Source organism: Oenanthe melanoleuca, chromosome 3, assembly GCF_029582105.1.
Source record: "Oenanthe melanoleuca isolate GR-GAL-2019-014 chromosome 3, OMel1.0, whole genome shotgun sequence".
NCBI lineage: Eukaryota > Metazoa > Chordata > Aves > Passeriformes > Muscicapidae > Oenanthe > Oenanthe melanoleuca.
Window position 1 is genome coordinate 80,738,263 of NC_079336.1, and position 14,816 is coordinate 80,753,078.

General features: G+C 33.2%; 1 protein-coding gene across 1 annotated transcript in view; it reads right to left on the reverse strand.

Annotated features, from left to right (window-relative positions):
* The window catches only part of KIF6 (kinesin family member 6), a 148,607-nt gene that overhangs the window by 86,438 nt on the left and 47,353 nt on the right, over positions 1 to 14,816 (reverse strand). The window contains exons 11-12 of the mRNA XM_056487306.1: positions 1,084 to 1,189; positions 103 to 229 (exon numbers count right to left, since the gene is read on the reverse strand). Coding sequence (XP_056343281.1) covers positions 103 to 229; positions 1,084 to 1,189 — 233 coding nt within the window. The remainder of the gene's footprint in view (positions 1 to 102; positions 230 to 1,083; positions 1,190 to 14,816) is intronic.

Consider the following 14,816-nt stretch of genomic DNA (forward strand, 5'->3'; position numbering starts at 1 on the left):
AGTATTTCCTTTAACACAGTACAGCCTCTCTCACACAAAGAAAAATGGTTCTAAGTCACATCATCTCAAACCCAAATAATACTTTTTCCCCACAAAGGATACTGATTTCATTGTCTCTTTGTTGCAGAACTCCTTTCAATTTTTCCAGTTCTTCATCACTGTTTTTTTCTTCAGAGATGTCTTGCGAGAGCAGTTTTTTACCTGAAGTCACTGGATGATTTATAATTTGCTATTAGGAGAAACAAAAAAAAGCACACCCCTTCAACTTTCTCTCCAGCTCTGTATTCTATTCTGAGAGAGCCTAGCTATAGTAAGAAAGGTAAATCTTTCTATACTCTTGACAGCAGAAAATCATGCCACAGTTGACTGTCAAATTATATCCATTGTATCAAGTATGAAACAAACTGGATTTTTAAATATTCACTAGCAAGGGTGTGGTTTATTTTACTTTTTCTACACATGAACTGAACAGTGTTCTCTAGTATCACAGAACTTTCAGTATTAAAAATATAATTAAAAACTAATTATTTAAGAACAATAAATTAAGACCAAGAATGTATACACTATTATATTGGAAAAACTATATCCCAAAATACAGAAAAGCATTATCTTCTATAGTTTCACAATTACCAAGTGTATCTTGTTTTCTCAACGATTCAGAATGTCTTGCAACACCATCAGAATAATTAGTGTATCAGATAAAGGGATGTAGTGTTTTTAATTTACATTTTTACCTCCTTCAATGTAATTTGTTCCAAATAAAGCCTCCATAATGCTGGAAATACAGATGGGAATATCTATCCATATCATAACAACTTGTTTTAATTACACTAACTTCCAGTGCTCTCATACAATTTACTGTATGCTGGGATCCTTGCTGACATTTCCACAAAATGCTGTTGAATTTTCCCAGCTAAATTTAAATTTTCCATGAGTCCTCCATGTACTTTAAAGTTCGATTGTTTTACCATTTTCCAGTACCTCTCAACTGCATTGCATTTCTCTTAGCACTTTTCAACGATTAATATCTCCAATTTACTTTCAGAATGCCGGCTCACTTTCATCTCTGTTTAAAAAAAGTACCTTCATATGAACGAAGCAATACTTGATCTTGCGCATGTCAGCACCAACATCCAGAGAGCTGTCAGGATCATTATCTTTGAGAAATGTTTCAATTAACTCATCCAACCTGGAAATAACATTTTTTAAGAGAAGAAAAAAATTTCACAAACAAGTAGACAACTGTGCAAAGTGGCATGTCAAATACAATAAAAAATGTACCAAGCTGCCTGATATTAATAGGCTATTTTTCTTCAAGGTCTATGCATTTGAAAAGTATTTTGCTCTGATTAATGAAACCTGGATTTGATCCTGAAGATTCTCCAACTACATATCTGAATATACTGGCACTTGCTAAGGAATAGTTCTGAAACTAAAAGCATCTAAGAAAAAAGCTTTTTTTTTTTTTCTCATTTATTTTGTAACCTTTTGCTCTTCTGCTACCTCATAATTGAAAAGACTTAAAACCTGCTTTTTCAGAGACTAGATTTTAAGAGGTTTGGGCATAGGATTTGTTATTATATACGATTATTTGTGCAAAAGGAAAGTCGCCTTCTTTTTCTATTACAATAGTCAGCAGATACAATAGCTTTCATGCATAAATTACCTGCTCTATTTACCAAGTGAGGCAAAATATCTTTTAATGCAAATATTTATACACTTCTCAAAGATCTACTGCTCTTCCTCTGTGGAGAGAAATGTAATCAGCATTTTAATCTCTTGCAATGTGTTCTATACAAACAACTGACCAAATATTCCTCAGGGAGAAACAATTATTTCAGTAATTTGGTCTTCATGTGACAATCTGGCATAGAGAAGCACCCTCTTAATTTTTCAAAACCAAACTAAAATTATCAGACCGGAAACCTATACAGGCATAATATACCATGTTCTAGACTGGATGTCACATCTATATAGATAGAGCCAGACTTCCTCTTATATGCTGTCACCATCTTTCCAGGTCTCATATTTCAGGATGTATTGCACTTAATTCTCAAGACAAAAGGAAGAAGATTTCTAAGCCCAAACTAGACTTTTAACCCACTTACTAAGGTATATTTCTGGGAAACTGCAAGTGCAAATTCAAACTCCATCAACTAGGTTCAGATATATGGCTTACTAATTTCTGATAAATGCTATTTCAATTATTTAATAGGCAAGTGGTGGGCAACAATGACAGGCATATGCCCTGTAAAGCATAATTTTATAATTTAAAATGTTTATTTAAGTTATCATCCTCAGAAGATGAAATTAAGTTCTGAGCCTGAGCCAGGGAATCTAAGGTAGCTGCATCAAGTGCCCAACTGCCCAAGAGTTCATCTCTGTGCCTAGTGTTTCTTTTGGACTAGTTTTGCTCAGCTCCCCACCTAATATGCAAGCCTTCTGAACATCTCTTCGTAGTCATTTATCCTCTTCAGTTACAGGACTGGGAATTGTGTTGCCATTTTATTATCAGAATCACTTTGTTGTAATCACATAGAAAAAATTTAGGCATTATAATATCACAGCATCCAAAGCTGACCCTAGAGTATGTTTTGTGGTATTTCCCTGCTTCTGAAGACTTCTCTCACTGAAATTCTCCACATTACAGTAGTAGGAAATCCCTGCTGGAGAGTGAAACAATGAGATACATAACAATCAGAAAAAAAATCCCAACATTATTTTCAAGAGATAAATATCTGAAAATCAGTAGCTGCAACACTGGAATGAAAATTGGAAAACTTAACAGAAAGTTTTGGTATTTATCTCCTCTAGAGATAGCAAAGTGGCAATACTCAAAACAGAAGAAAAAGGAAACAAGTGGGTTAATTTCAGAAAAAATTTGCTTTCTCATTTTCATAATTTCAGTTAAATAAGAAGAGACATATAAGTTCTCTATTCCACTCATCCAATGTCCAAAACTGACAACTTCTGAATTTTTCATATTCCCTGAAGTCAATGTGAGCTGTACATTGAAGAGCTTGAAGGAGAGGATATTTAAAGAGAAATATTAACTTCAGAAGTATCATTGGCATTGACTTGCTTCTCAGCTGAAAAAACAAAATTTTACTTATTGCTACGGGATGTTGTTACAGCATTAAGAGCACAACAGAGCAGAAGCCAATAGTACAAAGTTACTCATAGTCTCTGCAGACACCCTAAGCACAAAGAGCAGAATTAATTCTTCATCCATAGAGGCAAGCATATATGCAAGCACTGGGAAAGAGAGGCATTTATACTAATAATGAGAATATGATTGTGATTACACAGACACAGTAAGTCACTATATTAAGTCAAAGTACTTGTCACTATCTTAAGCACCTTATTGGTTTCAGTAAGAGGAAACAAATAAAAGTCTTTTTTGATAATTAGATTGTCTAGACTGACTATATGAATTCATCTATAAAAATGGGCCTTTATCTTGAATTAGAAATTATGAAGGAGATGTTTTAATCTTTCAAAGATTACCCAGTTGCCAGGGATTTACCCATACTCAGATTACAACAGATTTAGGCTATGGGAATCAATTAAAAAATGCACTAACTTGCACAATTACAATTGCCATAATGTGAAAATATTTCAAGAGAAAGATGAAGAATTTATAATTCCTGAAATATTATGCTCTATTTTTAAAAATTTTATTCCAGTCAAGGGTCAAGGTTCATTTTCTTAGGGTAACAAACTTGACAAGCTGTAGTTATAAACTGCTATTTCCTCTCTCTTATATTAACTGTTTTGAATTCTTGAAAAAACACAACAGTATAATTCATTTCTTGATTTCCAAGTAGTACATAGCAGCCAAAAGAGATATGAGCACGAAAAGACTGAGTCAAGTCTGAAATATCATAGTGTAAATCTGAAATTATAAAATAATTCAGCCTCTTTCCCAGTTGTAGGAAACCCTAGATTGTCAGTGTATTTTTAGGTAAATTTTCAATATTTCATCTTTAAGAATGAGAATAAGAAAAGGAACAGACCATCCAAGTGTAAACACTATGGATAAAATAAAAATAAATAAATGAAAGAAAACCACCAATTCTAGTCTCCATGAATACTAGGAAAAGAAATCACAGCCTCCCTCACTCTTTTAGGTTTCCATGTAAAAAATGCCAGAACTTTTTCTGAAATAAGTTAAGAGTCTGGTATCATGCTAAATATTCTGGCAGTTCTTCCAGAAAATTGAAGCGTTAAGCAAAGGTACAAAATAAACAATGTGAATAAGATGCAACTTGAAGATTCTCTTCTCGATGAGTAGATCTTAGTAAACTGAACCATCCTTCATTTAAGTGATTTAGCAGCTCAAGGACTGTCAAAATAATGCATGATTTTATACAGTTTAGAACTTCAGTTTTACAAATTAAAAAAATGCAATGCTACTTTGTTTTCAGAAACATTCACAAGATTATTCAAGGAGACAATAAAAAATCACAAGGCACAGGAAAAAAATACAGATGAGAATAAGCATAAAAAAATAATGACTGTACCTTTTCTTTTTACTAACATATATTAGACATGGTGTCTGCTAGGTGGCACAGAAACAAATAGAATTTACAGGATGAATATCCTTTTATTTCTCATATTCCTGACTAAATCTGTTTACTATTTATCGCTAAATACTCCATAAAATTATGGGATATATGAAAACTAGAGCACAGAATTATATAAAATGGGCAGTAAAAGATTTATGAAATTCATATGGCACCCACAGTTACAAGTCCAACACATTCTTTCTGGTCAAAACCATGCACAGGCTGTAGTCATCCTCCAATAGAGAGATAGTGATAAAAACCTTTTTGGAAATAAAGGAGAGCCAAAATAGCTTGTGTTTTTAATTCTGTTACTTTTACGAGATGGACAATACCTTCTCCTTAGCAATACTATCATATTCTGACATAGTCACCTATGTTTGATCCTTAGTTTTCTACAAGGAGAATGTACATTAAACCAGTTTTCTGAAACCAAGGAATTTTGCTAGAAAATGTGTCAGTAAGAATTGAACCAGAAAAACAGATGAAACACCCCAAAACTGAACAAAGTAGGGTCTAGCAGTTCAAGAGTAGCAAGAAATTCATAGATAACAAGAAGTCTAGAGAACTTTCTAGCAAATCTTTCTTTACTGGCCTACTCAGAGGCACAGGTATGTGGCAGAACAAAAGTAATATGAAATCATGAGGTAAAATCAAAATATTATTTTTCTAAAGGACTTTTCAACGTTTTTTTTCAACTCAGTCATCGTAAAATAACAAAAAAGCATTTTTAGTCATCTATTGTGCCTCAGCCCGGAGACCATACACCTAGAGAGTCAGTATGTCCTATTTTCTGTAAGAGCTGTGAACTAGAGTTTCTTTTAACAAGTCCTGAACAATTAATTCTTTTATTTACTTATGCTGTTATGCCAAGCAAAATGGTCAACATTTTCATGTCCTCTCAAAACACAAATTAGAAAATAAAGCTGCCCAAAGGAGGGCATTTTGATAATGAACTTGCTAATGGAAAGAGCATGCTGGGAATAGAATATACACCATGTATGAAAAATTTCTAAGTATGTGACTGAGCTTTTCTTCTCGCAAAAACAACCCAGGCGGAACCTTAATTTCCCTATTACACAAATTTCCAAAAATCAGGGGGAAAATAATTTAGGAGAATCATATACATAGGTTCTACAACATAACTGAGAGGGCCAAGGTAACTCATAAACTAGAGGGAAGTAAAAAAAAAGGCCAAATGCTTTGGTTCAGGCATATAATGAAAACCAGCCAGAATCAAGAAGAAAAAAAAAATCAACTACCAACATACCAAAACTACTCTCCATGACATTGAATATATGTGAACACTGCCACTTACAGTATGATATTATGTTTTCCTTTCTTGACTATATTTTTGAAGACTAGCACTACAGCAGTCCTGGACCTCCCTGTTATATGAAAGATGGACTGTAGAAGAAATAAATTCCCATTCTGACATTCTATTTCTCTGTTAAACTTACAAAATGAGCTCTGAAAGGTATCAATTGGTAGCAAAAAGAATAAAACTATTCTAGAATATTATAAATCCCCCAACAAAACATCTAGAATAAATCCCCCAACTAAAGTTAAAATTCAAGATAATCAAGCCAAAGACATGAAATGACACCAAAAACCTCATAACAAATGCATGTCACTCACTGGAGCAGAAAACCAGATAAAGAGATGCTCTGTACTATCATCTGAAGATCAACACCAGGAATTTTATTTCACGCTGGAGAGACCCTTATAAAAAAATACTTAGCTCTAAGAATTCACACTGCTCTGCTTTTACAGTCAGCTTAATAGGAAAAAAACTATGATGAAAGCTGTTAAATTAACTGAAATTCAATGGAAACCTAATTACGGAGTTGGATACAGGCACTGAATTGAAAATTACTGAATTGCTTACTTGTTGCACTTAACTACTTCAGTGGAAATATGCAGCATGTATATGGATTTCAGAATTTGGTACTCTTCTAACATAAGATGGTAAATTCAATTTATTAAATTAGAGGGAATTTTGTTATGCTCGCAAGTTAGTTCAGAAAAGGTTCCATTATTCCAAAATAGAAGTACCTAGCCACAAGATACTTGCACTGAAAGTATTAAACTAGTATTAAAAAAACCCCCAAACCTAAAAGTATATTTTAGAAACCCTAAAAATTCTATTTTTATGTATAAACAAATATAAAACTAATTATCGTTCATTTGTTGTAGTTAATAATATTAGCAAGCCAGATGCTGCATTCTTCATTCATTTTAGCTTACTAAGGCTCTCAATAATGTTTTCATGGAGAATTTGTGCTAATCAAAACTGGAACGTGGATGACCACAGCAAATTTCACATGACAGGAAAATAAGTATCATATGAAAATGTCTCTTATAACTCATGGACATCCAAAGTTATTCTTTTTTTTCTCTTTTGTCTTGTATCTTGTAAGGCAAATTACTGAGCATTAAATATTATTTAATGTTATTAAAGCAAAGGAAACATACAAAGTAACGTTTAATAGATTTCTATTATTCTACTAGTACAAGGTTCTGCCCTGAGAGCAGCCAAACTTACATTAATAAGAGCAAGAGTGTGCTGAAGGCTGTTGCCAGAACCCTGCTGTTTCAGAAAAAAATAGTCTTCCCAACAGAAATTCTCCAAAGGATGAAGAATATGAAAGTATTAAAGAGAGACCCATTTTCTGTGAAAAACAGCAATAAACAAAAAATGGGGCTTTCCTTCCCAGTGCTCATCAGGGAAAAAAAAGCCAAACAAGACCCTAAAATGAACAAAAGATTACACACACACGAAAGTTTTTAAGTCCATGTCAAAGGACAAGTAATAAGTGATTTCCAAGATTAATTTAAAACTAATTTTGATAGTGACCTTTTACATATTAACAATATGTAAAAATATGTACAAAAAGAAAGGTATTACAGTTCTGACCCAGGCAGGTTTGAAGCATGATACCAGAATGTGAAACCACAAGCTGTGTCAAGCACAAGTCCTTATGCTGATGCTTGGAGAAAAACTCACAGTAGAACAGTTATAAACAGTTGGGATAGAAATGTGTTAAACTAACAGTGCTCTTTCATTAGTGATTGTAAATCAGGCCCAAATTCTTGGTCCAACTTTTCCCCCTTTATATCTTTTCTTTTGCAAATAATGTAAACACACACTGTACTGCAGCTTAGGGACAGCTTTTACATTATCAATTTTATTTCTCTTCTGTTACTTTCTACCCTTCGGAAATTCTTCTTTAATGAAGACTGCTTACTGTTTAGACCACACATAAATCACACAACCTTTCTACTCACATTACTTCAGATTCCATACAATTTTTTTTTTGATAGCATAACTGCAGTATGATTAACTGAGTAGTGTACTACTTCACTTTTACCCATTCATTAAATAACAAGCACCTATATTTTTTTAAAAACTCTGCTTCTGAATCAGTCATTTGTTTGGATGAACCAGAATACAAATTACACAGCTGAAATGCATCAGGAAAGCACTCCCAGCCAACTGAGTATGTTTTTAAAGTTTGGAGCTCTCAATAACTTGCAAGATGCACCGTCTCAAAACACAGATTTGGAAGGACTTGTTTTGACCTTGCTTTATGTGCCATGATTCATTTCTGAGAGAACTTGCCTTTTAACCCCTGATCACTGACATTGCACATTATGTATCAAAATTAAGTTCACTTAAATAACAATTAATTTTGTGTGTCAGTTGTGAACTCTGTCACAAGAAAAAATCCAAGTTTATGAAAAATAGGCTGCTAACAAGGCAGCTAATAAACGACTTGTGGTAATCAGAGATACTTTTAATTAAACAAGTTTGTTTACCTTGACTTTGCAATAATTTTCCTATTGGTAACATAATTGGTATAAATTTGTTTTAAAATATATACATTCCAAAAAATTATCATTAAGTTTAAAAATGATGTCTATGTTGTTTAAATAGGAACTCAGCATCTCTACAAATTTTATGAATCCATTGATCTAAAAAATGCATGATAGTGACTATTACATTTAAGAACAGCTAACTTGAAGCTAAGTTAGCTTCAAGTGTACATCAGTATGGGAAGACTGTGGAGATTCAAAGTATTGGATTTTATGAATAATGCTATGGAAGATAAGGGAAAAAAGGAAAGGTATTTCCAGGAATAGTTGTGAATGAAATGACAGAAGGTAAAAGTACTCAAAATACATCCAGCTTGCCCTGAGAAGAGCTGTTATACATTACTGACCGGTGGTGCACATGACAGTACAGCTGACATTTATAGAGGATAATGCTGTATTATGTATCCAGAAATAACTGCTTAACCTCTCATTTAACAACAGTGTGCTAACTCCTGAAATAATAATAATTAAGGTAACTAATAGTGGAAGCAGTTACATAAGCCTTTGTACAATCCCTTCAGTAGATATTTCATAGAATAGTTTTATTATCATAGCCCTGGTATAGGCTGCATTGATTTGGTCTTTTAGACCAGGGTATTAAGAGAAGTAAGTCTTTGAGTCTCTTACATTTCTACAGTCTGGAAGATTTTTACAGTTTTAAAAAAATATCTATACACTGCTCTCTTAACAACTACATATTACAGGAGATTCTTCTGAATTAGGTGGCTATCTACCATGTGGCAAACAGATGTAAGATGAATTTCTACACGCTGAAAATCATTCATTTCAATGATGAAATGCACACAGCTCTTTGTATCGGTAAGAAAAGGGGTGATTTGTACTAGACAATAAAATGTCCAAGACTGGCTTATGAGGGGAAAAGGTGCCTACTGCCTGTAATTCTACACATGCAAATTTTATTTTTTTGCTAAGAGAAACATGTCAAGTAGCTTGCTGAGTAGATGATTTCCTTCTTTAACAGCACTTTGTAAAAACAACCCAAAAGCGTATACAGAAAGGAATGCTATTTACTGCCAGCTAATACTTGTGGCCATAACAGTAGTTATGTTTTAATCACTGGAGTATATCTAAAAGTAGCAAGACAAAACCAACCTTGAGTTTATCAAAATTTGAAAAATCAAAATATCTGCAAATTAGGAAGAATTTGAAATAAAATTAAATTACATAGGACAAGCATAACCACAATTCAAAGAGGTCAAACTACTTTGTACTCCTATGGATGAACACCAAGATAATCCTAAAGTATAGAAGACAGAAGTAGTTTAAAAAAATCTGTAAAGTATCACTTACAGGTTATTAATTAGATGTATAAGAAGGAAAGGAAAGGAAAGGAAAGGAAAGGAAAGGAAAGGAAAGGAAAGGAAAGGAAAGGAAAGGAAAGGAAAGGAAAGGAAAGGAAAGGAAAGGAAAGGAAAGGAAAGGAAAGGAAAGGAAAGGAAAGGAAAGGAAAGGAAAGGAAAGGAAAGGAAAGGAAAGGAAAGGAAAGGAAAGGAAAGGAAAGGAAAGGAAAGGAAAGGAAAGGAAAGGAAAGGAAAGGAAAGGAAAGGAAAGGAAAGGAAAGGAAAGGAAAGGGAAAGGGAAAGGGAAAGGGAAAGGGAAAGGGAAAGGGAAAGGGAAAGGGAAAGGGAAAGGGAAAGGGAAAGGGAAAGGGAAAGGGAAAGGGAAAGGGAAAGGGAAAGGGAAAGGGAAAGGGAAAGGGAAAGGGAAAGGTATTTAAAGTGCCAGTGATTCAAACACGTATTTAGTGGTACTTTCAGAAGAACTCAGCTGACCAAATATTCAATGAATTTCAGTGAGATTCAAAATGCTTCTATTATCACATTTGGTCACATTCATTTGACAATTGGCTTCAAGATTTTTTTCAAACATACAAATAATCAACTGAAGCTATGTTATCTTTTCTCCATACACCTCACTAATATGAGTTTGTTTCACTATTATTGTTGAAACCATATAACATTAGATGACCAGTATAATTCTGAACACTAAAAAACAGGACATAGCACACCATTACCTCACTCTCACCCCCATACTGAAACAAACTTGCTATCCTTTGAATAGAACTTTACAGTTTATTATCTCTGAATAGTTTCAATGTAAAAGGTGATCAGTTTAAATGAGATTTTCCCCCCTACTTTCAGGGGCCTTGGAACAAAAAGCAGGATCATAGAAAATTATTAACATTTTAAGCATGTAGGTACATGCATTAAGATTCTGATCTTTCTGTGCTGTTGCCACAGTTTTCATAACTTGTAGAAGAAAAAATGTCCTTTCCAAGAATACATTGATTTAATAGCATTCTAAATCAGGCATCTAAGCAAGCAGTTAATGTGAGACATTTTAAGACTACTTTATAGCTAAGGTAGTTTGTTTTTTCTTGAATATTGCCTACACAGCTCATGTCAGTCAATCTTCTACCTTCTACACAGATCTATGGTCTGCAAAGCTGTGTTGACAAAAGGCAAGGTGATATGCCTTTATTTCTTCCACCTTGCAATTGAAATTGAACATTGACATCTACTTTGTAAAGGAAGCCATTTGCTCAACAGCTTAACTGAGTAACTGTTAAAGCTCTATATTGTACAACAGTACAATATTGTTAATGCTATGATAGCATACAGATGTCACAACATTGAAACAGAAAAAATGAAAGACAGAAGTAATGAGATCTCCAGGACTTGAGTAAGATGAACAATATATGACTGTTGAAGTAAAAAATAGAAGCGTCTGTAATAACATATGTATCTGAAAGAAATAAGGTAAAGTTATTAATAAATTAAAGTGCTAAGCCAGTACTTCCAGTCCTGTTCTTAGAGATTTCCAGCTGGCAAAGGCTCTGGAAGCGTGGGTGCTCTGGAACATAGGGCCTTGATTTGAAATCCTGACTTTCTGTGCACACACTGTAAATTGCTAGTGAGCTCATTTATATTATTAAAAATAAAAAATCCCAAACGATTCAAGCAAAACGGACTTTCCCTTCTACTTTTGGCATACAATTCATGAAAAAACTAATTTAAAGATAATTTAATTCAATTCTAAACCATAATGTGGAAGCCCAAAGAGCAAAATTTCCTTGTATTTGGGATGTATGAAGTTTTTCATTTTTAAAAAATAGTTCAAAGAACTCCTGTTCTAATTTTTTTTTCCCCTTAAACATGAAACTAATTCTTCAGCTCAAAGAAGTATTTAGATCAGTCCTTTACTGCTGAGGAAGTAGAAGGTATGATCCAAAGCAAGCAATTCAGATTTTGGAAGCATTTTACGAACTACATTCTGAAGCACTTATGTAGTCTAGCCGAATTTTTTAAGCTTTGCTTTTTAGATAAACAAAATGAGAGCAGAAAAATTTATTTATGTTTAACATTTATGAGAACAAAATAATAAAATCAAAAATAAGATGCAGTAATGCAAATGCTCACCTTTTAACACAGAATTCTCAATTCCAGAGAGTTGTAGCTTTAGTCACACAACTGATAAGCTGCATCATATTATAATTTACCACTCCCAAGAAAAGTCAAGCGCATTTGTTTTCCATTTTGTTTTAAATTTAGTGAATGGTAATGTGACGTTGTAGCACATTACAACAATTATGAGGAAAGCCTATTTGACGGATTTCTTCCTTCCATTAAATGAAAAAGATAAAAAAGAAAATAAATCCTTGAAGACACTTATTTGATTTAACTGAGGCAAAACCAATCAAGAATGAAAATCAGCTTATTTATATGCTACCTGTAAATATTTAGCAATTTCAACTGCATCGAGTAGCTCGCCAATTTAATTTGGAATGTTCTGAATGTAAAAAATTGGAATGAAACTCATTGTTGCAAGAAATGTTTGACATTTCTTGACTTAGTAAGTCAAGAAACATACAAAATATAATTTTCACATATTGTTAACGCTTATTCCTGGGCAATCACTTACACTTAATTCCTACAACGTATGTAGAGAACAAAAAAACCTATGCAGCACCACAAGCATTGTGTTAGACTAAAAAAATATTGGATCTAAACAACTGGACTCTGTTTCATTTTGGCATCTGTCGTCTACCAAAAAGTGTCTGAGATAAAGTGTTGTGTGGGACAAGAAAATAAATGTGTCCTCAGTTCATGGAGATTTTCACTGATATGTTTTGTACCTTTGACCATCTGTGTTCAGCATCAAAAAATAAAAAAAAACCCCAGGATCAGAAGGATCAGAATACTTTCAACAGATTAATTTTGGTGTGACGTCTGTTAAAATATGATGAATCAGAAAAGAAGAAAACACATGAATTTTTCTAAGACTATCCTTTGTAACATTTCTCCTTACTAGTCCATTAGTTGCAATAAAATTAACCACTGTTAGAATTTGGTCAAAGTCTAAGAATTTGGAAAAGAACTATATAAACTTGAATTATTTATATAGATATACATATATATAGATATATATACACACATGATGAGATACAGTTTATTTAAGTTTAAACAGAAAATATTCTAACTAAGCAAAAATGTCTAAGTAGGATTTGAAATTCATAATGACCTTAATTAGACTTTCCTTTTTGACATTTAAAAAAATCATATAAAAACATATAATAATATAAAATAATCCCTACAATACTACTTAAGAATCTTTCTTGGGTGGCCACTTGAAATAAAGCACAACAGAGTATGTTGCTTTATCACCTATACCATGCTTCTTTTCTTCCTCTGCCTGTCATAACAAACTAATCTGTATGGCTCCTGACAAATAATATTATTTAGGTTTCATTATAGATGCAAAACCAGATGCAAATCCCAACATAGATATTTTCCAGTATTAGTCAATCATGATTTTATCAGCCATCATTCAGGTCCATATTTCTGTTTGGGTTACTCGCTTGTATATTTATTCTTTAATGTGTACAAACTCTCCAGATAATGAGTAGCTCCAAACTCAGATGTCCAGTCCCCATAAACACAACTGTCATGAAGTTTTGCTGTTATGTGTTGACAGACTCTAACTGGAGACAGAACACTCAGATGCTATCTGCTGATTGTCATAAATCCTAGGAACATTTACAGACCTCAAGCTCAGACATGCAAATCAGCATGGTCACAAATGTTATTGCCATATGAAAGCAAGCTCAAAAAGTGTAAATGTTCAAAACCACAAAAAGATGCTTTCATTGAAGTAGTGGCTTTTTATCCTTTCATTTCATTATATTTTCATTTGGGTGTTTGAGCCACATCAGTTGTTTATCTGCAAGCACTCTGTTTGCATGAACACAGACAAATGCAAAACTCATAAACCCTGACATTTGATATTTTCCCTCCCTTGAATTGTTCTAGAAAAGATTGACTTAGCTTTAAACACTCCATGTAACTGCAGCCCAAAGTACTGACAAGCCAGTCTGACTCACGTACGTGACAGTTATTCTCTAGCACTCTCTTTGCCCCTCTGTTTGAAAAAACTCTGTATAACCAATTTTTTTTTTTAACTTTAAATCATATTAAGAAAATGATCCCTGAAAAATGCCATCATATGACTGGTGAGGTTAATTGTTTGAGGCCCTCCTTGCTTGATCCTCAGGAAAATTATTATATCCCAGTCTGCAGTACCTAAGTGCTATTCTGTATTTTAATTCCACAGCATTTGATCCAAGAAAGAACTTATTTCTTAAACAATGAATACATGTGCTATGCTACATGAGCCTGAATAAATATAAATAAATGATAAATTCAGAAACCTTAAAAATTTGTATTGACCTAATGTAACCCTGAAAGTTACTTTTCATTTTGTAACTTAATGCAGGTAGAAACTTATTAAAGTCTCTACCCTGCTTCCTTCTGGAGTAATGGGATGCAAAATTCCTTGTTATGATCTCAGAAGAAATATTTTCTGATAGTGTAATACATGATATATTGTGCTACATAGATAATAAGGAAAAACATACAACTAATACACTTTTAAGTCACATTTCTGAAACCGGGCCTCCCACTTGTATTCTATAGTGCAATTGTATGCATATGGTACATTTCTAGTTTTCCTGTGCATAATCATAATGAAAAATGTAATCAACCATTAATCCATTACTATTTATAACCCATTCATTCCAATTTATAAGACTGCCATTTCCATGGCAAAACAGTAATATTCTTGGGAAATAAGGTTTGTGACTGTGGTCTTAGAAAACCCAAACAATTTCCAAAACCCCAGTTTCTCTATACAAAGTAAGGAGCAAATAAGACCACAGTGGAAAATTCATGTGACAGATTTTTACAATAAAGAAAACACTTATTTAAACCACTATACAGATTATTTAAGTATGTCTGAATAAAATCACTGAAAGTCAATAATCTTCTCAACAGTAAAAAGAAGGGTTTCTTTCTACCT